Source organism: Salvelinus fontinalis, chromosome 33 (assembly GCF_029448725.1).
Source record: "Salvelinus fontinalis isolate EN_2023a chromosome 33, ASM2944872v1, whole genome shotgun sequence".
Taxonomy (NCBI): domain Eukaryota; kingdom Metazoa; phylum Chordata; class Actinopteri; order Salmoniformes; family Salmonidae; genus Salvelinus; species Salvelinus fontinalis.
In genome coordinates this window covers 23,864,290-23,890,676 of record NC_074697.1, presented here as the reverse complement: position 1 = coordinate 23,890,676, position 26,387 = coordinate 23,864,290, and the positions used below count along the sequence as shown (strand labels likewise).

The window sequence follows — 26,387 nt, the reverse complement described above, 5'->3', positions numbered from 1 at the left end:
CGCCATGAGCAGCCAGAGCCGTCAGAGCGCCATGAGCAGCCAGAGCCGTCAGAGCGCCATGAGCGTCGAGAGCCGTCAGAGCGCCATGAGCGTCGAGAGCCGTCAGAGCGCCATGAGCGTCGAGAGCCGTCAGCCTGCCATGAGCGTCGAGAGCCGTCAGCCTGCCATGAGCGTCGAGAGCCGTCAGCCTGCCATGAGCGTCGAGAGCCGTCAGCCTGCCATGAGCGTCGAGAGCCGTCAGCCTGCCATGAGCGTCGAGAGCCGTCAGCCTGCCATGAGCGTCGAGAGCCGTCAGCCTGCCATGAATCGTCGAGAGCCGTCAGCCTGCCATGAGCGTCGAGAGCCGTCAGCCTGCCATGAGCGTCGAGAGCCGTCAGCCTGCCATGAGCGTCGAGAGCCGTCAGCCTGCCATGAGCGTCGAGAGCCGTCAGCCAGCCATGAGCGTCGAGATTCGTCAGTCAGCCATGAGCTGCCCTTCAGCCTGAAAAGGCTAGATACCCAGAACTGCCCATCAGTCCAGAGCTGTCTCTCTGTCCGGAGCTGCCTTTCAGTCCGGAGTTGCCCCTCTATCCTGATCTCCCTCTCTATCTTCATCTACCTCTATATTCTTATCTATCCCTCTGTCTTGATTTATCTCTCTGTCCCGGTGTTGTCCTTATTGGGTATGTTATTAAGAGGATTTTGTGGGGGAAAAAAGAGGGTGGACATTCTTGGAGGGAGGAAGCTAGGATGGATTATGGTGGGGTGGGAACCGCGCCCGGAGCCTGAGCCACCACCGTGGTTAGATGCCCACCCAGACCCTCCCCTAGACTTTGTGCTGGTGCGTCCGGAGTTCGCACCTTGTGGGGGGGGTAATGTCACGTTCCTGACCTATTTATGTTAGTTGTTATGTGTGTTTTGGTCAGGACGTGAGGTTGGGTGGGCATTCTATGTTTTCTGTTTCTGTGTTGGTTTTGGGTTGCCTGGTATGGCTCTTAATTAGAGGCAGGTGTTTGGCGTTCCTCTAATTAAGAGTCATATTTAGGTAGGCGTTGTCACAGTGTTCGTTGTGGGTGATTGTCTCCTGTGTTTGTGTATGTCGTTGCGCCACACGGGACTGGTTTCGGTTTGTTTCGTTTCGATGTAGTCTGTTTCCTGTCCGTGAGTTTTACGTTTCAGTTAAGTAAGTTCATGTTCAGGTTTTGTCGTCTACGTCGTTTTCTTGTTTTGTAGTTTTGAAAGTGTTTTGTTTCGTGTTGCCGTCGTATTTATAATAAAGATGGCTTATTTCCCTGAAGCTGCGTTTTGGTCTGAAGATCTTTCTCTCCTCACCTCATCCGAGGATGAGGAGAGCACCAGCCGTTACAATCATTTGTGTTAATGCTTTCAATATATTACTATTCCAGTCTTACCGTTGTCATTGTAGGAGTGAACACGTTGTTGGCAGAGCACACAGCCTAGGCCACAAGTTTGTTTATTTCATTTTGTCAATTTATTTATTGTCTTTTGTTTGGAGTGCTCCTGTCAATGTTGAGTAAGGACATGCATAGAAGTATGCCTAGGCTACCTGGCCTGCACGCAAATGTAGGTTAAGTGTGCCTGTTTTGGGGATCTGATACTATTTCTGATTGTCTTAACTCACCATCACTATGTAGCTTCTCAGTCATTTTTTCTTCGTCTCAAACAGCAAGTAAACAAAGTCTGTTTTTACATCCATTGAGAATGACAATAGTTCCTCAATGTAGCCTATTTAAAAAATATTTCCAGCTCTCTCTCTTTCTATAACCACTCGCGTGAAAGGGGAAAGAAATGTCATGCTTTATCCGGTGGAAATGTCATAAAATAGGCCTACCTGATTGCTTCTTATCCATTGCACAAATACAACAGGCTATTAATAGTTGATACAATGTTTCAAGTTCCTTGCAAACAGGCCATGTGTAGCCAATGTGATTTATAGGATATTTATTCTTATCAGGATATTTTCTACCTGCAGGCTTCAATGTGATGTCTCTATGTAGGTTATTTTTACATATTGGCAATGGCAATAGAAGTTACTTTTAGATTTGTATCATTTTCATTTAGATGGTATTTTGATTAACCACATGAAATTCATTTTGAGATGAAGACTTTATTATAAATGAAATTAAACTGTTCCATGAAAATGTACATATGAAAACTGGCACGCAGATCAGTAGAAATGGTAAGGTAACTTAGCACTTCAAATGGAAAAGGTTGCCGACCGCTGGTGTAGCCTGGCAACTGATGGAGCATAACCCCAGAATCTGCTAAGGCCAGCAGCAGTGGGAGGAGGGTCGGGAGCAGGTTTTTGTTGTCCGGTTAGGCTCTATTGATCTCTGGCTCCCTCTTGTAATTTGTGTCTTAATTTTAAATCGCAGTGCTGAAAGCATCAGACAAGCTCAGTACCCTACATATAGTGTGTCTATATACGGAAAAATACACCTTTTAAAATTACATCCAATCGATTGGTCTAAATAACAGACGACTCTGTCGACCAAGATTTTTTTTTTGTCGGTTACATCCCTACTAAAGTCAAATGAACTAGTGGATAAAATTTTTTTTGTCTCTGTGTCCAGTATGAAGGAAGTTAGAGTTAGTTTCGAGAGCCAATGCTATCTAGCAATAGTGGAGTTTTAGTTATAGTATCACCCTTATTCATAACCTGCCTAGTTTCCCCCCAGTGGAATCTCTGTAGAATTGATTTAAGACCTTGTCTGGAGCTGCTGCTGTTTTGAGATTTTTTATTTATTTATTTCACCTTTATTTAACCAGGTAGTCAAATTGAGAACACGTTCTCATTTACAATTGCGACCTGGCCAAGATAAAGCAAAGCAGTTCGACACATACAACAACACATAGTTACACATGGAGTAAAACAAACATACAGTCAATAATACAGTGAAAAATAAGTCTATATACAATGTGAGCTTTGATGCATAGCAACAGCCTCCCAGATGGGAGAGAGGCAGTATTAAACATCTGAACACAGTAGTAAAACACTCCACACTGGTTCTGCTGCCCACAGAACAATCTGTCAGAACAGGTGCCAATCCAGCCTGTTAGAAAGTCATGACTGGGAACCAGCTGGGTGGATTGGACCTTACTTAAACCAGAGCCCTCTCCCTTCCCATACCCCTCTCCTCCCTATAGTTCCCATTCACATCATTAACACCCCTCTGACAGTTATAACAGTATATCATTGTAATGCCAGGCTATATGCTAACTGTCCTCGTTGAGGGTCAGACTGATAGATCTAACAGCTTTAATGCAGTTTACAAGGGCCCCAGTCAGTCTGTGTGCCGGTAAGCTTGAAGCCTTGCCAGCGGGTAGGAGCTCGGAAATACTGCAGTAAGAGCCGGCTGAATTCATTTAGGGCGGCACACACACACACTCTTGATCCCATACGCGCACACACACGCACACAAACAGTTGTGTTGTGTCCTGTCATCTCTGCACCCTGTCTGGCACAAAATACTGGTTATCTGGGGACTGTGTGTGTGTGTGTGTTAAGAAGAGCTTGCCAAACACATGAGTGTCGCAGGTTAATAGCATTACATAGTAAGCTGAGCTCTCTCTAGAAACTTCTTCAGGTCATGGCATACTGCAAGTTAGTCTGAGGTTGCATTTAACCTGTATAACAATAGTTGCAATAGTAACATATCAAATACATTTGAAATTACATCAGAATTACAGAAATATGTTGCTCTGACTCATAGAAATGTTGCCCCAAAAATATATTTTAGAATATTGGAGGCTGTGTGTACATCTTCTGTGTGTCCATTAATTGTGTTAAATTGTGTAACACAATTGTATCAATCGGTGTATAAGTTCTTTCAAAACAACATCAATTCATTTCTTCTATGGAGCCGATTGGCATTTGCTCCATAAATAAGCTGCAATATTTAATGGAGATTATAGCGCCATTTGAGAGAGAGAAGCATATAGTAGGTCTCTAATGAGAAGCAGTAGACTGACATCGACAAATCACCCTGCTGCAGTCCACTGAGCTAATGTGGTACAGAATCAAATACATCACTGCTCTGTGAAGCACTGTGTGTGTCCTGTCATGTGCGCATGTCTTAGCATGTACACCCGTCTCTCCTAACGTTTTTCTCTCCATGCCATTAGTCACTCACCTTATCCTCTCCATTGCTTCAGTCCGTCATCTCGCTCTTTTCTTCCTCCTTCCCTTGGCCAGCCCTCTCACTCGCTACCCTTGTTTTTTCTGAGCAGCGGAGTGGAGAGAGAGTGATTGTCAAGTCAAATCTGGGGGGTGTTAGTCGTCAATATTATTACGTTCTTTCTATTTCTACTCGCTCAGTTTTTGCGCTGGCTCTCTTTTGGGGTTTTTTCAATTTCTTTCAATATCTTCCTCACTTGCACACTTGCTTTCTATTTTCTCCCTTGCTTTTCTTCCTTCTCTGGTGAAGGTGGAGCTCTCTTCCCTCTATCTCCCCCCTCACTCTCTCTCTCTCTAGTGCTGTGTTGGCACTGGCCAGTGGTGGGCAGGCTCTCTCGTTCTGTCTCAATACCCTCTTCTTGGTTATGGCGGCATCCTGGCATGCCAGAGCAGGGTGCCCTCGATAGCGCCAGTCGGTCTCCACCTCTCCTCTGCAGGCTCTTGATGCAGCACTGTGCTCAAGGAAAGAGCAGTCTGAAAGGGAGAGAGAGGAGGAGGAGCAAGTGAGGGAGGGGGAGAGGAATGGAGGATTGCAGCACAGTGCCGGCCCTCTCTGCTGCTGATGAGGCTGGGGGGGGGGGGCTGTGGTGACTTCTCCTCTCTTTTTCATACACAAACAGTGCATTCGGAAAGTATTCAGACCCCTTGACTTTTACCACATTTTGTTACATTACAGCCTTATTCTAAAATGGATTGAATTCCCCCCCCCCCCAATCAATCTTTTATTTTATTTATTTATTTAACCTTTATTTAACCAGGTAGGCAAATTGAGAACACGTTCTCATTTACAATTGCGACCTGGCCAAGATAAAGCAAAGCAGTTCGACACATACAACAACACATAGTTACACATGGAGTAAAAACAAACATATAGTCAATAATACAGTGAAAAAAAAATAAGTCTATATACAATGTGAGCAAGTGAGGTGAGATAAGGGAGGTGAAGGCAAACAGATATATGTATAAATAAATAAAAATATAAAAAGGCCATGGAGGCGAAGTGAGTACAACACAGCAAGTAAAATAAAAACTAAAAAAACACTGGAATGGTTGGTTTGCATTGGAAGAAAGTGCAAAGTAGAGACAGAAATAATGGGGTGCAAAGGAGCAAAATAAATTAATAAATAAATACAGTAGGTAAAGAGGTAGTTGTTTGGGCTAAATTGTAGATGGGTTATGTACAGGTGCAGTAATCTATGAGCTGCTCTGACAGCTGGTGCTTAAAGCTAGTGAGGGAGATAGGTGTTTCCAGTTTCAGAGATTTTTGTAGTTCGTTCCAGTCATTGGCAGCAGAGAACTGGAAGGAGAGGCGTCCAAAGGAAGAATTGGTTTTGGGGGTGACTAGAGAGATATACCTGCTGGAGCGCGTGCTACAGGTAGGTGCTGCTATGGTGACCAGCGAGCTGAGATAAGGGGGGACTTTACCTAGCAGGGTCTTGTAGATGACCTGGAACCAGTGGGTTTGGCGACGAGTATGAAGCGAGGGCCAGCCAACGAGAGTGTACAGGTCGCAGTGGTGGGTAGTATATGGGGCTTTGGTGACAAAACGGATGGCACTGTGATAGACTGCATCCAATTTATTGAGTAGGGTTTTGGAGGCTATTTTGTAAATGACATCACCGAAGTCGAGGATTGGTAGGATGGTCAGTTTTACAAGGGTATGTTTGGCAGCATGAGGAAAGGATGCTTTGTTGCGGAATAGGAAGCCAATTCTAGATTTGACTTTGGATTGGAGATGTTTGATGTGGGTCTGGAAGGAGAGTTTACAGTCTAACCAGACACCTAGGTATTTGTAGTTGTCCACATATTCTAAGTCAGAGCCGTCCAAAGTAGTGATGTTGGACAGGCGGGCAGGAGCAGGCAGCGATCGGTTGAAGAGCATGCATTTGGTTTTACTTGTATTTAAGAGCAGTTGGAGGCCACGGAAGGAGAGTTGTATGGCATTGAAGCTCGCCTGGAGGGTTGTTAACACAGTGTCAAAAGAAGGGCCAGAAGTATACAGAATAGTGTCGTCTGCGTAGAGGTGGATCAGAGAATCACCAGCAGCAAGAGCGACATCATTGATGTAAACAGAGAAGAGAGTCGGTCCAAGAATTGAACCCTGTGGCACCCCCATAGAGACTGCCAGAGGCCCGGACAACAGACCCTCCGATTTGACACACTGAACTCTATCAGAGAAGTAGTTGGTGAACCAGGCGAGGCAATCATTAGAGAAACCAAGGCTGTCGAGTCTGCCAATGAGGATGTGGTGATTGACAGAGTCAAAAGCCTTGGCCAGGTCAATGAATACGGCTGCACAGTATTGTTTCCTATCGATGGCGGTTACGATATCGTTTATGACCTTGAGCGTGGCTGAGGTGCACCCATGACCAGCTCTGAAACCAGATTGCATAGCGGAGAAGGTGTGGTGTGATTCGAAATGGTCGGTAATCTGTTTGTTGACTTGGCTTTCGAAGACCTTAGAAAGGCAGGGTAGGATAGATATAGGTCTGTAGCAGTTAGGGTCAAGGGTGTCCCCCCCTTTGAAGAGGGGGATAACCGCAGCTGCTTTCCAATCTTTGGGGATCTCAGACGACACGAAAGAGAGGTTGAAGAGGCTAGTAATAGGGGTGGCAACAATTTCAGCAGATAGTTTTAGAAAGAAAGGGTCCAGATTATCTAGCCCGGCTGATTTGTAAGGGTCCAGATTTTGCAGCTCATTAAGAACATCAGCTGACTGTATTTGGGAGAAAGAGAAATGGGGAAGGCTTGGGCGAGTAGCAGAGGGGAGGGCAGTGCTGTTGTCCGGGGTAGGGGTAGCCAGGTGGATAGCATGGCCAGCCGTAGAAAAATGCTTATTGAAATTCTCAATTATAGTGGATTTGTCGGTGGTGACAGTGTTTCCTATCTTCAGAGCGGTTGGAAGCTGGGAGGAGGTGTTCTTATTCTCCATGGACTTTACGGTGTCCCAGAACTTTTTTGAATTTGTGTTGCAGGAAGCAAATTTCTGCTTGAAAAAGCTAGCCTTGGCTGTTCTAACTGCCTGTGTATATTGGTTTCTGGCTTCCCTGAAAAGTTGCATATCACGGGGGCTGTTCGATGCTAATGCAGAACGCCATAGGATGTTTTTCTGTTGGTTAAGGGCAGTCAGGTCAGGAGAGAACCAAGGGCTATATCTGTTCCTGGTTCTAAATTTCTTGAATGGGGCATGCTTATTCAAGATGGTGAGGAAGGCATTTTTAAAAAATGACCAGGCATCCTCTACTGACGGGATGAGATCAATATCCTTCCAGGATACCCCGGCCAGGTTGATTAGGAAGGCCTGCTCGCTGAAGTGTTTCAGGGAGCGTTTGACAGTGATGAGTGGAGGTCGTTTGACCGCTGACCCATTACGGATGCAGGCAATGAGGCAGTGATCGCTGAGATCTTGGTTGAAAACAGCAGAGGTGTATTTGGAGGGCAAGTTTGTTAGGATGATATCTATGAGGGTACCCGTGTTTACGGAATTGGGGTGGTACCTGGTAGGGTCATTGATAATTTGTGTGAGATTGAGGGCATCAAGCTTAGATTGTAGGGTGGCTGGGGTGTTGAGCATGTTCAAATTTAGGTCGCCTAGCAGCACGAGCTCTGAAGATAGATGGGGGCAATCAGTTCACATATAGTGTCCAGAGCACAGCTGGGGGCAGAGGGTGGTCTATAGCAGGCGGCAACGGTGAGAGACTTGTTTTTAGAGAGGTGGATTTTTAAAAGTAGAAGTTCAAATTGTTTGGGAACAGACCTGGATAGTATAACAGAACTCTGCAGGCAGTCTTTGCAGTAGATTGCAACACCGCCCCCTTTGGCCGTTCTATCTTGTCTGAAAATATTGTAATTGGGGATAAAAATGTCTGAATTTTTGGTGGTCTTTCTAAGCCAGGATTCAGACACGGCTAAAACATCCGGGTTGGTAGAGTGTGCTAAAGCAGTGAACAAAACAAACTTAGGGAGGAGGCTTCTAATGTTAACATGCATGAAGCCAATGCTATTACGGTTACAGAAGTCATCAAAAGAGAGCGCCTGGGGAATAGGAGTGGAGCCAGGTACTGCAGGGCCTGGATTCACCTCTACATCACCAGAGGAACAGAGGAGAAGTAGGATAATGGTACGGCTAAAAGCTATGAGAATTGGTCGCCTAGAGCTACTAGAGCAGAGAGTAAAGGAAGTTTCTGGGGGCGATAAAATAGTTTAAAGGAATAATGTACAGACAAAGGTATGGTAGGATGTGAATACAGTGGAGGTAAACCTAGGTATTGAGTGATGATGAGAGAGATCTTGTCTCTAGAAACATCATTGAAACCAGGTGATGTCATCGCATATGTGGGTGGTGGAACTGAGAGGTTGGATATGGTATAGAGAGCAGGGCTAGAATCTCTACAGTGAAATAAGCCAATAAACACTAACCAGAACAGCAATGGACAAGGCATATTTACATTAAGGAGAGGCATGCTTAATCGAGTGATCAGTAAGGGTCCAGTGAGTAGAGGTTGGTTGGGGTCGTGGCGATCCAGACAGCTGGCCGGGTATATGGCTATCGGTAGCAGCATAGGATGGAGGTCTGTTTGTAGATACCTCGTGCGTTTCCGTCGGTAGGTTCCGTGTAGTGGGGTTTTGTTCAGATAGCAGCCGATAAGACAGCTAACGATTAGCGGGCCTCAGGTGAGCGTTCAGGTAACGTCGGGACGGAGGTGCCGGTTGGATAAATCCCTCGGGCAGATAACGTCGGCAGTCAGTCGTGAAGGCCCGGTGGGGTTCCGTATCTGCAGCAGCAACAAAAGAAACAGGTCCGGATGGTGATGGAACTCCTCAGCTGGCTAGCTCCAGCATGATTTGAGTTTGCTCCGGGGTCGACGTAAGCCGATAGTCACACGGTATGCAGCTAGCTAGCTGCGAAATCAAGGTGCAAGTGTCCAGAGCCTGCGGTTGGAATCCGGGGAAACTGAGAGAAAAAAAGTCCCGGAATGCTCCGGTCCGAGTCGCGTTGCACAAAAGTGCCGGTAGATTATCGAGCTAAAGGAATAGCTGATGACCGCAAAACGTGGGCAGCTGAAACACCAACGCTAGCCAGCAAACCGGCTAATTTCGGGGCAGCTACAGATTAGCTTCTGGCTAGCTATCGGAGTAGCTTCTGGTTAGCTTTCAGGCTAGCTTCTGAATTAGCCCCTGGCTATCTTCCACGATGGATTTTCAGATTGAGGTAAATAATACTTATTGTAATTGGTGAAGCGGGTTGCAGGAAAGCTTTTGCAGGAAAGCTTTTGTAGTTGAGTTCTTGGATAATAAAATAAATAAAAGATATGTGAAGAAAAGGTGTAAATATATATATATACAGGACACGACACGACAATACGGAAAAGACGTCTGAACTGCTAAGCCACCTTGGATGAATCTACATACAATACCCCATAATGACAAAGAAAAATCTGTTTTTTAGAAATGTTTGCAAATGTAAAATATCACGCTTACATAAGTATTCAGACCTTTTACTCAGTACTTTGTTGAAGCACCTTTAGCAGAAATTACAGCCTCGTCTTCTTGGGTATGACGCTACAAGCTTGGCACACCTGTATTTGGGGAGTTTCTCCCATTCTTCTCTGTAGATCCTTTCAAGCTCTGTCAGGTTGGATGGGGAGTGTCGCTGCACAGCTATTTTCATGTCTCTCCAGAGACTCTTCGATCGGGTTCAAGTCCGGGCTCTGGCTGGGCCACTCAAGGACATTCCCGACTTGTCCTGAAGCCACTCTTGCATTGTCTTGGCTGTGTGCTTAGGGTCGTTGTCCTATTTTAGAATAAGGCTGTAACTTAACGGTGGAAAAAGTGAAAGGGGCCGAATGCTTTCCGAATGCCCTGTATCTAACATCACATCTGGCACCTGCAACGACTGGCTGCCTCCACCGCCCTCAGCAGCGAATTAGCACTGTTTTTGAATTAAGGGTACAGTTTTTGTCCCACCATCCTCCTGGTCTTCCTCCATTTCGGGTGCCTGCAGGAAGCAGCCTGGCAAGTCTGCAAGCTTGTTTTTGCGAATCTGCTGAGCCATGAATAGGTGTTCTGTGACTAGTGGCTCTGTTTTACAGCCAATGTTGCTGCAGCGATATGAATAAAATCCTACTTTTTAGTGGGTGTGTGTGCTGTGATTTGATTACTTAATTTTGAGTGGGGTGATTTGGGGGTGCCACTGGAGATTTAGATTCTAATTATGTTTTTAAATCAGCACTTCATGAAGTCCCTTCTGTGCCCACATGCCTATACCCGGTTTGGTTCTGGAGGACCTCTGGTCTGTCTGTCTGTCTGTCTCTAAAAGGAGTCATTCTTTAATAGTTTGGCAGATTGTGTCTAGCCAATGAAACAGTCCTCTGTAGTAGGTTTGGGGCTTCTCTCGTGGAAATACACACACTAAGCATAACATCATGCTTATTGTTCTAGGCATTCCGTACTTAGCACCACAGAACTGCTCTGTTCTGCAACTAGCCGTAAGCAAGCAGTGAATATTTCATTCTGCACTTCTGCCAAAGCAGGCTGCCCTGCTACTGCTGGCAATATCATTCAGCGACAAGCCAGCATGAATTGCTGGCAGCAATCACCATTCACAATTCTCCAGAAAAAATGTCAGCAAATGAAACCCAGTAAGAAATACCCTCCATAGTGCAGTGCATGGTGCGAGCATGGCAACACCAGACCAATCAAAAGTGTGAAACTGCATAGCTACTCCAATCTGCTGTGTTAGTTCCGGGTGTTCAACCAATAAGCTGTGAGAGTCTGAGAAATCAACTAATGTGGGCTATTCATCTCAGATCATAAGATGGGATCACTGAAAATGACTATCTGATTTCTATAATTCTGTCATGTTGAAAGCTTTGTTAATAAGTTGAAGCATCAAGAGAATTGCATACACGAACCACAAGTGTTTGTACGAGGGAAAATATATTTTCACAAAAGGTTTCCCACCTTGCAACCTACTTGAGTGTGAAAACCAACAGTAGTCACAACACATGCAATTGTTTTAGAATGATAAGGACAGAAAAGTAAGATGTATAGTCATACTAAAAGTCAAACTCTTACAATAGCTTGTCATGATAGTAGAACAAATAGACCTGTGTTGAGATGAACATGGCATGGATTCTGTTTGTTGCAAATTGAACCGACTGTGTTGAGATGAACATGGCATCTGTTTGTGTTGGAGATGAAGGTTCACCCCCGACAGGACTGATATGACAGACTGAGTTGGTGGTTTGAAATCTACATCAGACCTGGAACTGCAGATGTGTAAAGAGATGAAACTGGACTGAAAATATTCTCAAGTTTAGCTACTTCTCATGCTGCCTCCTCTCTACTTCTCTTGTGTTTCTTTCATGTCTGCGGCAGTATCAACACGGGGAGTTCTACAATCATTTGTCAATAGAAACATTTCCCTTTTAGTACTCAGCTGGAGAATGTGTCTGGAAGAAGCTGTGAATTTGAGTAGTGGGGTGGTGGTGAGAGGGAATGGATTTATGATGGCTGTATCTTCAAGGCAACGCTCTTTATAGGGAGGGATAAAGCAGGTGCCGTGGCTGGCATCTGAGCGGCAGGGGCGGGTGGAGTGGGGGACAGTAACTTGTGTAGGCAGATGATGCTCTCTCCTCAATCACCACCCAGCAGAATGAATTATAGCCTGGCGTTAACCATTGAGCCTGTAGTCTGCCTCACTGTATGAGGCTAATGTAGTACACAATTTCACACAAGTATTTACCATAATTGGATTTATTGCATAAATACGTGATTGATGAACAACGAGTATTTAACATCTCATTTGTTGACAAGTATGGCTAGATGAGATGGGTGTGGTGGTTGCTTTCCCTCTCCCATCTTGTTTCTGTGGTTTCTCTTCAGATGAGACATTGAGGCATTTTTTGTGGGTCTGACATTTCCCTCTTTCTGTCTCTCTCTTTACTGTTAGTGTACTGCTGCACAGCTCTGAAGTACACTGGGAGCGACTGCAACACTGCAGTAAGGCACTCACTAACAGTTTTGGGCCAGCCCCACTGAGAGACTAACTCCCTGCTCACTCTTCCTCACATTCATTCTATCCCTTTCTATCTATTGTTCCTCAGTTTAATTATATAAATCACTCTTTCGTTTCATTTATTTTTTGTACTTCCTCTTTCACCGTGAATGTTTCAGCCTGGGTAGATTGTTTTCAGTGACTTGACTTATGCGCTGAGAATGTTCACTTGCCACACACACACACACACGCACACACGCACACACAATTACATTAGCAGTGCATCCTTCTCTGAATAACCTCACCACTGGGTATGATGCTGATGTTTAGGCCTTTACTTCCTGTGTCTTTCTCTCCAAAAAGTACACTGGAGAAAAGCAATTATTGTAGCATGAAATAAATATCACTGCTACAGATTGGTCAGGCTGAATTAAAATGGATCTGAACAGTGTCCACATCTTGAATCAAAACATTTGGGAAAGCTTTCTGAGTGTACATTTGGTTGCCTTCATACCAAAGAAAGCTGATTATTGTGGCCAATGTCAGTTATCCTGTTAAATAGGGAGAGGGTTAGCTTGGTTTTGACAATCAAACTATGGCTATAGGCCTAGTTGAAGATCTGTTTCGTGGAATGTTTCATCAGATAGAGGTATAGATAGAGGAAGCAAAACACTGATAAGCATCAGTTTACTTTTTTGGTTAAAGTGGTTTCCTTTGTTGGGTGGTGGGGGAGGAGAGTGGGTTTCCTGTGTTGCTATCTGTCACTGCTTGGAAATGGGTAAAGGCGGGTCCGGGGGAGATGGAGAAATATGTGCTCTCTGGTGGAGGGGGGCTGGCCTAGTCTGAGGGGGGACGCAGGTAAACACCCAACAGTGGTGGAGGAACAGTTTCTGGGACATCTGGTGGCGTATGAGAGGAAGAGTGATTGGGAGCATTGTCTGGCCCCAGATCAACATTCTGCAAGGAGGCAGGAGGCTGATGGTAATGGGTGGGTGCTGTGGCAATGGTCTCTGACGACGTCGGTGGCGGAGGAGATGAGGAGTTGTCTGGAAGTTGTACCTCCTCAGTCTGGGTATTTTCTTTGCTCAACGCAGCAGTCCCATTGCACGGTTTAACAATCTGAAACAGTCTCTCTTCCGAATGTACTTCCTGCCGGAATCTCACCCATCCGGAATTCCTGGTCAGTATCCTGGTTCAGAGAGAACCTCTTGGAGAGTCGCTGAGACAGGAAGCCAGAGAAGGAGATCCCATTGGAGCCCCTCAGATGGACATCACCACTATCGTCATTATCCAGTTGAGACTGGACTCCACCGTACAGAAACGGAGAGGGGCCGGCCCAGGCTGTATTCTGCAGCTGCATCCTCTGTTGTCTTTGCTTCCTCACGAAGATGACCCCAAATCCCACCAGCATCATGAACAGTGTCCCACCAATCAGTACAGCCACCGCTGTGCCATGGTTCCCCGTCTTTTTTCTCTCGTCTTGGTTTGCAGTTTTTGTCGGAGGCTTTGGTTTCTTTTTTGCCGTGGTGGTTGCATAGGCAACTTCTTTTTTAGTGGGGACCATTGGCCCGGATTGGCCCTTGCTGCTGGTAACGTCAATACTAGAAGTAACAGAGGCTTCAGTGGTGGCAAGGGTCTTGGCAGGCTGGGTCGACGTCCATGGAGTGGAGACGTGGGTTGAAGATTTGGTCATGGCTGTAGATGGAGGTAGGGTGGTGGGTGAAGTGGCAGCACTAGGCAGCTCAGATGGGCCTGTTGGACCTCTTTCAGTGGGGTGTGAAGGGGTTGATCTCCTGCTTGTGACTGGGGCCTGGGGGGGGGTGCTGGGTAGTTGAGCCTCTCCACCTGTGTTCAAAGTATATTCCGCTCTAGTCGGTGTCACTCCAAATCCAACACCAGTTGGCGTGGGTCGTTTCCTCTCTGTGGTGTCGTTGGACTGCGACATTGGAGAATTGGACAGAGTAGGCCCCGTTTGGATCTCTGTTGGTTGATTTGGTGTCGGTGAGGTTGTTTGAGTGGACAACTCAGAAGGTCTAGGTGATGCTGTTGGACTTACTTCGTCCTTGCCGGAGGGTGTAACTTGCCTTACCAGAGGTTGATTCCACATACTGGGCAAAGTTTCCTGGGCTCCATCTGCTGTGATCTCCACCGTAGACTTGTTTTTATATCTGGTTGTTTGGCGGTCCTGAGGTGACTGGGAGTTCCTCTTTGTGCTCATACGCAAAGGCTGCATTGAAGGCCGATCGTGGCTGAGAATGTTTCTGGTCGACACCTGGTCTGAAGTCTGTGGTTCACTCTTCTCTGTGAGCTTCAACTCAACTGAAGGTGCTACGGTGCTATGTTGTCCTTCATCCGGTGCGTTGTTGAGGGGCTCTTGAGCCATTTCTACGGGTGAAACTTTGTCTGAAGTTGCAGTAACCTCACTGCTTCTGAAGTTGGTAGAGTGGAGGTTAGGCTGAAGTGTCACTGTGCCATTCAGTCCCCGTGGCAGCATCCACAGAAAATACACAATAACAAGACGCTTTCCCTCCATTGCTGTTTCCTGTTAACGTCTGAATTCTGCTATGTCCTGATGACTGATGGATGAAAAGAAGAAAAGCAACTGTCATTACTGTATCTATAAACGCGCTGTACCATGAGGAAACAAGCAACATTTTAGCATAAAGGGCTGCATGGTAAAATGTGGTGGCTACTTTTGGCATTTCCTTCCTCAAATTATAATTCAAAGTAGGCATAGAATATTTAGAGTAAATCTACTAATACGATCTGAATGTTTAATGGGGAATCAAACAATTTTCTGGTTTCGTCCCATTTCTAAGAATGAATGGCTTATAATGGTTCAAATCAGGATGTCTTTGTCCAATCTGTATTGATTAGCTTACATTAGTGATAGTGTTTGTATAATGTGCATTTTTTTCTCCTGCTTACCATTTAAAACTCCCACATCCCACAAACAACTCTGTATTTAAAAGGCTTTTGTTCACAATTGCTTGCACATTCTCTGGCATATCACACATGTCCTCATTAGAGCCACAGATCCTGCAATAACCCATTTATATTTACATCACCCACCATAAAGTCGGTTGTACTCACCAGAGCCTACACAGGATGTAACCCTCAAATCCTGGTCGGCCTTAACCTGCTCCAAGTTCACAAAAATCAGAAACCCTGTATGAGTTGGTGTGTCTCAGCTGGAAGAGGTCCCCATAGTTTGGTGAACATAAAGCCCAGAAAGCAACTGCTGTAGAAGGCTGCGAGGCCACAGCCTGGTAGAATACAGAACCTTCTCTTGCCTCACTTGACAGGAAGTGAGAGCTGTGAAACTGAGGTCTGACAAATGACACCCTGTTCTTTTTAACAGAGCAAAGTCTGCAGTGATGGAAGAAGAAGAGTGGTTTGTGATTTTAACACTGGATGTTTCAATATAAAGATGTACATATTTAATTTTAATATGCACTCTGGGATAGTTGAGTCTTTGTCATATAGTTTGTTACAGGCAGTACTGTATGTTGTGCTCTTGGAAAGTTTCTGTTAAATAAATAGCTGCCTATCACTCCTGCAGAGATGGCGTGAAAGTAGTTGGCCGCCCTGCTGCTGAAGCCTGTTACATGGGAAGTGTTTCAGTTGTCGCTATCACTTATTCAGTTCAATTATACAGTCGTGTTTGTTTTCTGTATTTGTGCTTTTGGTTTAAAACTGTCAACAGAAAGATGATGCAGAGTAAAAAATAAAAAAAACACAGCAAGGTCTAGGGCGTAGTGTCAAAGACAAGCGATGGTTGTTTCAGTGTTTTCAGTTGAATTGTTGAACACGCCAACAATATCAAGCCCACATTTCTCTTTTCATATACACTACCGTTCAAAAGTTTGGGGTCACGTAGAAATGTCCTTGTTTTTTTTTTAAAGAAAAGCTGTTTTTTTGTCCATTTTAAAATAACATCAAATTGATCAGAAATACAGTGTAGACATTGCTAATGTTGTAATTGACTGTTGTAGCTGGAAATGTTCAATTTTGTAATGGAATATCTACAGAGTTCCATTATCAGCAATCATCACTCCTCTGTTCCAATTGAGTGTTGTGTTAGCTAATCCAAGTTTATCATTTTAAAAGGCTAATTGATCATTAGAAAACCCTTTTGCTATTCCATGTGAGAAATTGCCAAGAAACTGAAGATCTCGTACAATGCTGTGTACTACTCCCTTCACAGAACAGTGCCAACTGGCTCTAACCAGAATATAAAGAGTGGGAGGCCCCGGTGCACAACAGAGCAAGAGGACAAGTACATTAGAGTGTCTAGTTTGAGAAACAGGCACCTCACTAAAGTCCTCAATTGGCAGCTTCATTAAATAGTACCAGCAAAACAGCAGTCTCAACTAGAGGTCGACCGATTAATCGGGGCCGATTTCAAGTTTTCATAACAATCAGAAATCGCTAATTTTGGGCGCTGATTTGCCGAAAAAAAAAAAAAAAAATATATATATATACTGCTCAAAAAAATAAAGGGAACACTTAAACAACACAATGTAACTCCAAGTCAATCACACTTCTGTGAAATCAAACTGTCCACTTAGGAAGCAACACTGATTGACAATAAATTTCACATGCTGTTGTGCAAATGGAATAGACAAAAGGTGGAAATTATAGGCAATTAGCAAGACACCCCCAATAAAGGAGTGGTTCTGCAGGTGGTGATCACAGACAACTTCTCAGTTCCTATGCTTCCTGGCAGATGTTTTGGTCACTTTTGAATGCTGGCGGTGCTTTCACTCTAGTGGTAGCATGAGACGGAGTCTACAACCCACACAAGTGGCTCAGGTAGTGCAGCTCATCCAGGATGGCACATCAATGCGAGCTGTGGCAAGAAGGTTTGCTGTGTCTGTCAGCGTAGTGTCCAGAGCATGGAGGCGCTACCAGGAGACAGGCCAGTACATCAGGAGACGTGGAGGAGGCCGTAGGAGGGCAACAACCCAGCAGCAGGACCGCTACCTCCGCCTTTGTGCAAGGAGGAGCACTGCCAGAGCCCTGCAAAATGACCTCCAGCAGGCCACAAATGTGCCCAAAAATACCGATTTCCGATTGTTATGAAAACTTGAAATCGGCCCCGATTTAATCGGTCGACCTCTAATATTAATAGAACCTATTAAACTAGTGCCAGGAGAGTTTTTTTAAAACTTTCATTGAATATTGTCTATTGTCTCTATTGTCTATTGTATTGTCTTGCTGCTTTTTGTTCTATGTTGCTATGTCTTGCTTGTCCTATGTTGCTCGGCCTGTGCTCACTGCTCAATGATTGTCTATATTGTAATTGTTTTTAATAACCTGCTCAGGGACTGCGGTTGAAAATTAGCTGGCTGGCTAAAACTAAAACCGGCACGGAAACGTTGATTAATGTGCACTGTCCCTGTAAAATAAACTCTAACTCAATAATTTCACAGCATCTATTTCACTGCGATCGTTGTACACATGCCACCCCCTGTATTCATTGCAGTCAGTGGTTGACTTGGGCAGGAGCTCACTGAGCTGAGTACCGGCACTTAAATATTCTACTGCTTGAGCTCCTGCTCCTCTCATAGAATCTTAGATCAAAAATATTGTGGAGCTCCTGCTCCTCTCATAGAATATTAGATCAAAAATATTGTGGAGCTCCTCCACCTAAAAATAAACAGTACCCAAAATGAGTACCGGAACCTATTTCAGTCAAAGTCCGAGCACTGATTGCAGACCACCATTTTCTGAAGCTCTTGTCTAAACACCATTGTGTTCTTACTCGATTTGAAACAAGAATGCCATTCATTCACACATGATTACAAAACAGCCATTTATTTGGGTTGGGGCAGTTAAACAGACATTGTATTTTTACAGAAAGGAGAAAATAAGTTTGACTTAGTAGAGAGATGAGTGGAAACAAAAGGTTTAGGACTTCTGTGAGTGGTCGACTGACACATGAAGGTTGAGGGGGAGACTTGATAATGTAGCATGGAGGCTTTGCAGACCCAATGCTATCTTTGTGCCCAGCCATGGATGGCAACAAGATGTTCAAAGTTTACCCTTGATATAGTATTTGTGCATGGAATCACTTCAGATGAGGGAAAGGAAGTTCACTTGACTTGGTGTAAAGTAATAATTTTGACTTAACTCATGTCTGAAGAGCAAGCATGTTGGCATATTTGAGTTTATTTAAATAAACAAATGTAACAAAAAAACATCAAACAAGATATATAGACGTACAAGACCAACGTTCAACAGGTACAGGACCTGACACAGTAACCAAAAGCTCACCGTTTCGAATCCCAGAGCCGACTAGGTGGATAATCTATCCATGTGCCCTTGAGAAAGTTAGGTGAAAGTCGCTCTGGATAAGAGCGCCACTAAATTACTATGTGAATGATCCACCCGTACAAAGATCCTGAACCTTTGCAGTAAGGGTAAATTCACTTGGGCAGTTGGACCTTTGCAGTAAGGGTAAATTCACTTGGGCAGTTGGACCTTTGCAGTAAGGGTAATTCACTTGGGCAGTTGGACCTTTGCAGTAAGGGTAAATTCACTTGGGCAGTTGGACCTTTGCAGTAAGGGTAAATTCACTTGGGCAGTTGGACCTTTGCAGTAAGGGTAATTCACTTGGGCAGTTGGACCTTTGCAGTAAGGGTAATTCACTTGGGCAGTTGGACCTTTGCAGTAAGGGTAAATTCACTTGGGCAGTTGGACCTTTGCAGTAAGGGTAAATTCACTTGGGCAGTTGAACCTTTGCAGTAAGGGTAATTCACTTGGGCAGTTGGACCTTTGCAGTAAGGGTAAATTCACTTGGGCAGTTGGACCTTTGCAGTAAGGGTAATTCACTTGGGCAGTTGGACCTTTGCAGTAAGGGTAAATTCACTTGGGAAGTTGGACCTTTTGTAGTAAGGGTAATTCACTTGGGAAGTTGGACATTTGCAGTAAGGGTAATTCACTTGGGAAGTTGGACATTTGCAGTAAGGGTAAATTCACTTGGGCAGTTGGACCTTTGTAGTAAGGGTAATTCACTTGGGAAGTTGGACATTTGCAGTAAGGGTAAATTCACTTGGGCAGTTGGACCTTTGTAGTAAGGGTAATTCACTTGGGCAGTTGAACCTTTGCAGTAGGGTAAATTCACCTGGGCAGTTGGCCGTAGGGTTGCTGTTCGTAGCACATTATATCAAATGAATGTCTTGCTGCCAACGATAGCCTACCACCAATTCAAACGTTCCCTCTAGAAACCAAAATTACATCAGATTAATGCATTTTACAAAGCTCCTAAATTCGATTATATATAGATGTAGTACTTAGAAAAATAACAGTCTTGGTCTTGACTTGTTGAGGCATAAGACTGGAGGTGATCTGGCCTTTTGATATCTCTGTGCCTTAGTGAAGTTAAGCTCCTAGCCAGGCATGGCTCTCTGAGGCTAGAGCGAGTGCATGCAATGCTCATCACACCACTAGGGGAATGTTCTCTAGCTCCTGGGGGACTTCCAGACATGAATCCCTGGAGCTGGAACACTGCATCTGCATGGACATTTCTCCAGCCGTTCCTGAATCCCCCGTTTGGCTCCTTACCCCTTCTCTTGCCTGCTCCTCCTCCCTTTCCTTCCACTCTTCTTCTCCCTGCTCTTCATCATCCATCTGGACCTCCTCCAACATGGCGCTGGCATCGTAGGGCCCCACTATGCCCCCCTCTGTGTGCTCCGTGCCCCAGTAGCCTATGCCACTCACCAGGTCCACATTACTGCGGGTGGGGCGAGGGGCATGGGCCTGGTGCCTAAGACGGCACACCTGGCAGGCCAGGACCACAGTAGAGACCAGCAGACACAGGACCAGGCCCCCGGCGCAGGCCACTACTATGAAGCCCATCTGGGGCTCCGTGAAGCAGCCCGCAGTGGCCTCCTTGGGGGAGCTGGAGTTGTCTGGCTCCGGGGAGAGGTCGGGGAGTGTTGTGCTGTTGTTTTCCTCTGGGGTAATGGAGTTTTGATCATGTCGATCTATGTCCACATTGGTCTGAGGCTGAGTACTGCTGGTGTGTGAAGCTTGTCCAATCAGAAGGAAGAAGAGAAGATGGAGAGGGATTCTGGAGGCTTCCATGTTTCAGGTTCTCTGAAATGGTACTAGAGGAAGAGAATAGCTTTTATTGTTCCTGCCAGCAAACAGTCTCTGTATTGTGACTTTTTGTTAACGTTTGAATATAGTTATAGAAGTTGTATGAGATACGTATGCTTAGGGGTCTGCAGAGTTATTTCATGGTGTTTTTTTAAATGTATTATTTGTGGACCTCCCTCCCAATGTTTTTATAAATGTGCCTACCAACAACAAAATAAACCCATTTTGAATGACATATTTACAGTAGAAAATATCTTCTGATGTCAACTTTATTTCTCAACTCCTAATATTGAGCTCATTACACTCATTGGAGCATATTACACTGTCTGACATAAACTTTGAAAAGCACCCACGAGTACTGGTCACGGGAAGTGCTGCTGGTAAGCTTTCTTGACTTACACATTTTTGCCAACACACGGTTAACCTTTGTTTAACCAGATAAGCTGCTGCTGCTTTTAGCGAAAATGTGTTTGGATTACCTTTTCTACAAATAGGCTATGTTGGAGTTTACACTTCCTCTTCCAATTATTACGTGAGGAGGTCAAAAGAATGAAAACTATCTACCAATTCCTGATAGTTTATTACTTCTCCCTGCCATTATCATTCACCTGACAAGACAATATGTGATTTATAAAACATTTTGCTAACTAGCCCAGATAAGTCTTCCACTCACTGTCACATTACATCACAATTTACTAAATGAATTAATGAATATGTCAATGTGTTACTGAAGTAGACTTGCCTTACCATAGAACTAACTGGCTACAAGTTATTTATTCAGTACCTTTCAGGAAAGTATTATGTACAGTAAATGTCCGAATAATCTAGACGTCTTTGTTAAATTTCTCCAAATCGTAATTTTGTCGTTTTCATTGCAATGTCCACTTAAAATAAGCTGAATCTTACTACAGAAACACATTATTTGGTAATTACTTTTTTTGTACAATTTATGTTGGAGATTGTGTGGGCATCACTTACCTGAGCAAGGGCACAGCCTGTGAGTGAGTGAGTGTGTGTGGGGCAAGGTGAACTAGACTGGGAATATGTCAGTATAAGGAGCGGGCGGTGTGTGTGTGTCTGAGTCAGAATTGGCACCTGCTGCGACCCAAGCTTCTTGAAATGCACCCCCCCCCCCTTCAGTCTTTTTCTGACTTTATTTCTGGGCTCGTTGAGCCTCCACCTCTGTAGCACACAACGTCTGAAAAGAGACACAGAAGGGTGTAGGTAAATTAGTATAGGCCCACAATTCAGTCTGAGACTGCCAGCTACCAGTAAATGATACTAATAATACTGCTAACGATGAACTCTTTCTAGGCCTGAGAAGCTGAATTATTTTTATTTATTTAACAGTTATTTTGACAGTCATGCTGAGACCAAGGTCTCTATTTCAGAAGAGCCCTGTAACAAAAATATGTTATGTACAGTATTACAATAGAAAGCTCATTCACAACAAGTTCATGCACAAATTAAGTGCTTTCAGAATGGGATGAATTTCTGATTTTTATCTGTATGAATCCACCGTGAGACTGTTCTATCTAAACCAAAGAGACCAGAAAATACCAGTATTTTGGAATTTATTTAACCGGTAAAAGTATTTATTTTTAGAGGTAAACCTGGCTGGCTGAGAGTGCACTTTCTACCTACTCCTCTTCCATCAGACCTATTCTCAACTTCTCCTTCCCTTCTCTTTCCGCAGGTTTAAGACAGGCCAGATCAACGGAGACCTTCTAATTTACCATGTGCTGCTGACCCTGAAGCCTTACTACGCCAAGCCCTACGAGATCGTAGTGGACTTGACCCACGTGGGGCCCAGCAACCGCTTCAAGACAGACTTCTTGTCCAAGTGGTTTGTGGTGTTCCCGGGCTTTGCCTACGAGAACGTGGTGGTGGTCTACGTGTACAACTGCAACACGTGGGTGAGGGAGTACACCAAGTACCATGAGAGGCTGCTGACAGGCCTGAAGGGCAGCAAGCGGGTGCAGTTCATCGACTCGCCGGTGCGGTTGGTGGAGCACGTAGAGGCAGAGCAGCAGAAGCTCCCCGCAGCCACGCTAGCCCTGGAGGAGGACCTCAAGGTGTTCCACAATGCCCTGAAAGTGGCCCACAAGGACACCAAGGTCTCCATCAAGGTCAGTAGCACACTGGTCTGTGTGTAACCCTAGCATTAACCCTAACTTTCAAACTGGCTACATGGAAAACAGGGTATGGGGAACAAGGAAGTATGGAGATGGAGGGTAGGCGAGAACAGCAAGAATTGTTTACCAAATAAAAGTGCATTGGATATTTGTCGCAATATCAAATCATTTCTGGGTAACAATTAAGTACCTTAATGTGATTGTTTTATGTTAAAATGGTCAAAAAGAAAGAGGATTTTTTTTTTTAGCAAAGGGCAGTTTCTCAAGCAAGAATTTTGATAGAACTGTCTGGGAGTGGGGAGGCAAACTGAAAATTAGCTGTGATTGGCGTAGAGTTTTGGTACTCTCTTTATTATTGGTCTATTAACTAATTTACAGCATGGTGATATCACCATTGGAGGTCAAATCTCCAGAGCACCAAAACATGCTGAAATTTCAGGCAGTCTTTTCAAACAGCTTCAATGTCATTTTCACAATTTGACAATATTATTCCATCCTCATAGTGTAGAAATATGCAGTATAAAAAAACACAGGAAAATCAAGTTTGTCACTTCTCTATGCCTCAATCAGTTTGAATAGATTAGTTTGTTGCCAAAAGGGAAAGTGGAAGATTGAATTGATTGGTTATTGAGTCCTGCTTTGTGTTGTCATTGTTGTCATGTACACACTTGTCTCTCAACAACAACCCTCCCTATTATCCCAGGTGGGCTCCACGTCCGTCCAGGTGACGTCAGCAGAGCGTACCCGTGTCCTGGGCCAGTCCGTGTTCCTCAACGATGTGTACTATGCCTCTGAGGTCGAGGAGATCTGCCTGGTGGACGAGAGCCAGTTCACCCTGACCATGGCCAACCAGGGCACACCCCTCACCTTCATGCACCAGGAGTGTGACGCCATTGTCCAGTCCATCATCCACATCAGGACGCGCTGGGAGCTGTCGCAGCCAGACTCAATCCCCCAGCACACCAAGATCAGGCCCAAAGATGTGCCGGGCACCTTGCTGAACCTCGCCCTGCTCAATCTGGGCAGCTCTGACCCCAGCCTCAGGTCAGACATTCAACATAGCTAGCTTCTAGGGGTCAATCAGGGCAGGTCTTGGTGTAGCATGTTCCCTGAAATATGAGCAGTATCTAAATGAAACAATTAATTTACCGCAACTTCTTCATCGAACTTCCTGCTTTGAAATGGAATATAGTAGCTAACTGTCCCCTCCACAGGTCTGCAGCCTACAACCTGCTGTGTGCCTTAACCTGCACCTTCAACCTGAAGATCGAGGGCCAGCTGCTGGAGACCTCAGGCCTGTGTATCCCTGCCAACAACACCCTCTTCATAGTGTCCATCAGCAAGACGCTGGCCGCAAACGAACCACACCTCACCCTGGAGTTCCTGGAGGAGTGCATCTCCGGCTTCAGCAAGTCTAGTGAGTCTAGAACACGGAACGCGCATAAATGCATTGACTGAAATTCATTCCAAAAGATGGCCACTCTCTGTCTTCTCTACCTCACACCTACTTGCCCACTCTTTTTATTTACAGACTCACACCGACACACTAACTTTCTCTCAACACACAAACGCAGGCACACACTCACAGACCGGCCCAACGATCCACGCCAACCTGACCGGTTGCCATTCGTTTTGTGGGGACTGTTTGATTGCCATATCCATCAGTGTGCATTGAGCCATGGCTTCAGACCCCTCAGCTCTCAGTGTGGCTGTCTTGTCATTCATCCACATGCCAATCTCTGCTCCTCCACACTGCAGCAACAACAGAGGAGCTGGTGTTATCGACCCTCTGATTCTGTATCTGTGTTTAGGTATAGAGCTGAAGCACCTGTGTCTAGAATACATGACCCCCTGGCTGCTCAACCTGGTGAGGTTCTGTAAGCACAATGATGATGCCAAACGTCAGCGTGTCAGCGCCATCTTGGATAAGCTCATCACCATGACCATCAATGAGAAGCAGATGTACCCCTCTATACAGGCCAAGATCTGGGGCAGCCTCGGCCAGGTGAGTAACCACACACACACACACACACACATTCATACATCCTTGTTGTTTGACCTCAAATTTACATTTTAGTCAAACACTATCTTAGAGGGCACATGTTTACTTAATGTACTGTTAAATGTCTCCAAGCCCAATAAAAACTGCCCATGTTGGCTTTCTCAGAGATTAAGGCTTACAGAGATGGGAGGAAGTCATGTAGAAGATAGGGGCATATTGCATTTTTATAGGCACAAGGAATGCTTTATGAATCCAAAATGCAGAATCATAGCCTGTTTTTCAATAAAACTTTTTAATTTTATTTTTTTAATGGACGGTATCGAAATGACAGTACTTTTGGGTTTGAAGTGTTCTTCCTAAATAGCATTAGCTATCTACGTTGTAAAAGTTTAATGGCTTGTCTCAAATGACTGTAGTATAGACATCTGAATATATCTCCATAGATAATAAACAACACATTCTAAACTCCTCTGTAATTTTTCATACCCAATCCATTCTGGGTGGTGAACAAGTGCACTTTTTGGGGAGAAGGGCAGTTCCTTGTTTCTGAGATATGACCTGTCAATTCTACACACTATATTTATTTCTGAACCGTCCCTAACTTTTAGCCCCACTGAATGCAACCCAGGTTGTATGTGACCTGGTGACCTCTGCCCTCAGATAACGGACCTGCTGGACGTGGTGTTGGACAGCTTCATCAAGACCAGCGCTACAGGAGGCCTGGGCTCCATCAAGGCTGAGGTCATGGCTGACACGGCTGTGGCTCTAGCCTCAGGGAACGTCAAACTGGTCTCCAGCAAGGTCTGTATCTACACTTTGAGCTAGTTTACGCAGGCTAACACATGCTAACACATGCTAACTGGGCCAACTGATTTCAATGGCAAAATTGCTAACAGTTAACTGTCAGTCTAGATGCACTGGGAACACTGTCATATGCTAATAGACACTCCTCCGTGTCAATCCCAGTGTCCCAACATGGATGACGTCACTGTCCTTGTCTTAATGAACCCTTTGGTCGGAGACCGTTTTCCTCTCAAACGCCACAATGTCACTAACTCAAAGTATACTTTAGAACAACTCTGTTAGCTTAATCGCGGCCGTTTACAATTCCAATTGGGATTTTCTAAATCATAATTTGGGATTAAGCAAATAAATATTTCTGTATTATCAATATTAAGATGCAAACTGTTTTAGTATGATACAAAGATAAACTCATCAAAACATTGTCCTAGACAACATATATTAAATGCTGTTTTTAATCTAAAATGTCTTCCAAACAAAGAACATTTGCATTTAAATTGATTAATCCTTACCAATTTGCTTTAGTTACAGCTTCTTTCCACATCATCCAAACTGACCGACTCATCAACCCCATCATCTGTGAGCTGTTTATCCCAATTGTCCCTCTTACTGAAATAGAAACACACACCCTCACAGCCCAGGCTGACAAGAGTAAGCCAGGCCCTCGCTCCTATTAAGGCAGACACTGTAAAGCATGGCAGTGAATAGTGATCATTGTGAAGATGTTTTGCTAAGGAACAGCAAACACAGTGCTCTTTTTAGTTGAGGTGTCGCAGCATCCATCTTAGTCATTTACATCTATTTAAGTGACTAATCAATGACTTTAAGCTTCACATTTGATGAATCATTTTCAGGGTTTGTGTGTTCTGATATAGTAGTCTTAATGTACACGTCATCCATCAGAGGGTGGGCATTGTTTGGTTGGCATGTTCTAGCTCAGCCACTACTGATGTCATGACAGGCCAGCTATTGGGGACAAAGGGGACTTTGTCTGGTCCCCATGGCCTATCTGTCACCCAGTGCTTGAGCCAGTGGTGTTTTATTTACAGATATAATCACTGCCATCTTCTCTCTGCCTCCTATTTCGCCAACATCCCAAAATACATCTGACGTTTTTTTAGGGATACCGCTCGCGTTTAAAATAAAATAAGAACAAAAAGATGCTGC

General features: G+C 44.7%; 2 protein-coding genes and 1 pseudogene across 4 annotated transcripts in view; 1 reads left to right on the top strand and 2 right to left on the bottom strand.

Annotated features, from left to right (window-relative positions):
- The window catches only part of LOC129831851 (neurofibromin-like), a 113,426-nt gene that overhangs the window by 58,983 nt on the left and 28,056 nt on the right, over nucleotides 1-26,387 (top strand). For both annotated transcript variants that reach the window (XM_055895359.1, XM_055895357.1), the window contains 5 exons: nucleotides 21,979-22,411; nucleotides 23,121-23,461; nucleotides 23,632-23,834; nucleotides 24,229-24,422; nucleotides 25,080-25,220. In XM_055895359.1, the coding sequence (XP_055751334.1) occupies nucleotides 21,979-22,411; nucleotides 23,121-23,461; nucleotides 23,632-23,834; nucleotides 24,229-24,422; nucleotides 25,080-25,220 (1,312 nt within the window). The remainder of the gene's footprint in view (nucleotides 1-21,978; nucleotides 22,412-23,120; nucleotides 23,462-23,631; nucleotides 23,835-24,228; nucleotides 24,423-25,079; nucleotides 25,221-26,387) is intronic.
- On the bottom strand, nucleotides 11,918-15,468 carry LOC129831852 (mucin-2-like; annotated as a pseudogene).
- Nucleotides 17,981-26,042, bottom strand: LOC129831853 (uncharacterized). Of its 2 annotated transcripts, XR_008755823.1 has the most exons (4): nucleotides 25,733-26,042; nucleotides 21,261-21,480; nucleotides 19,028-20,290; nucleotides 17,981-18,991 (listed from the first exon to the last, which is right to left on the bottom strand). XR_008755823.1 is itself a non-coding variant. In XM_055895361.1 (3 exons), the coding sequence occupies exon 3, from the start codon at nucleotides 20,265-20,267 to the stop codon at nucleotides 19,620-19,622; it is 648 nt and encodes a 215-aa protein (XP_055751336.1). In that variant the 5' UTR covers nucleotides 20,268-20,290; nucleotides 21,261-21,480; nucleotides 25,733-26,042; the 3' UTR covers nucleotides 17,981-19,619. The 2 variants fall into 2 exon arrangements, 1 of the variants encoding a protein (XP_055751336.1); XM_055895361.1 differs by having other exon boundaries at nucleotides 17,981-20,290.

Excerpts from the sequence above, each read along its gene's own strand:
- LOC129831853 (XM_055895361.1), bottom strand. The coding sequence starts at position 20,267 with ATGGAAGCCTCCAGAATCCCTCTCCATCTTCTCTTCTTCCTTCTGATT.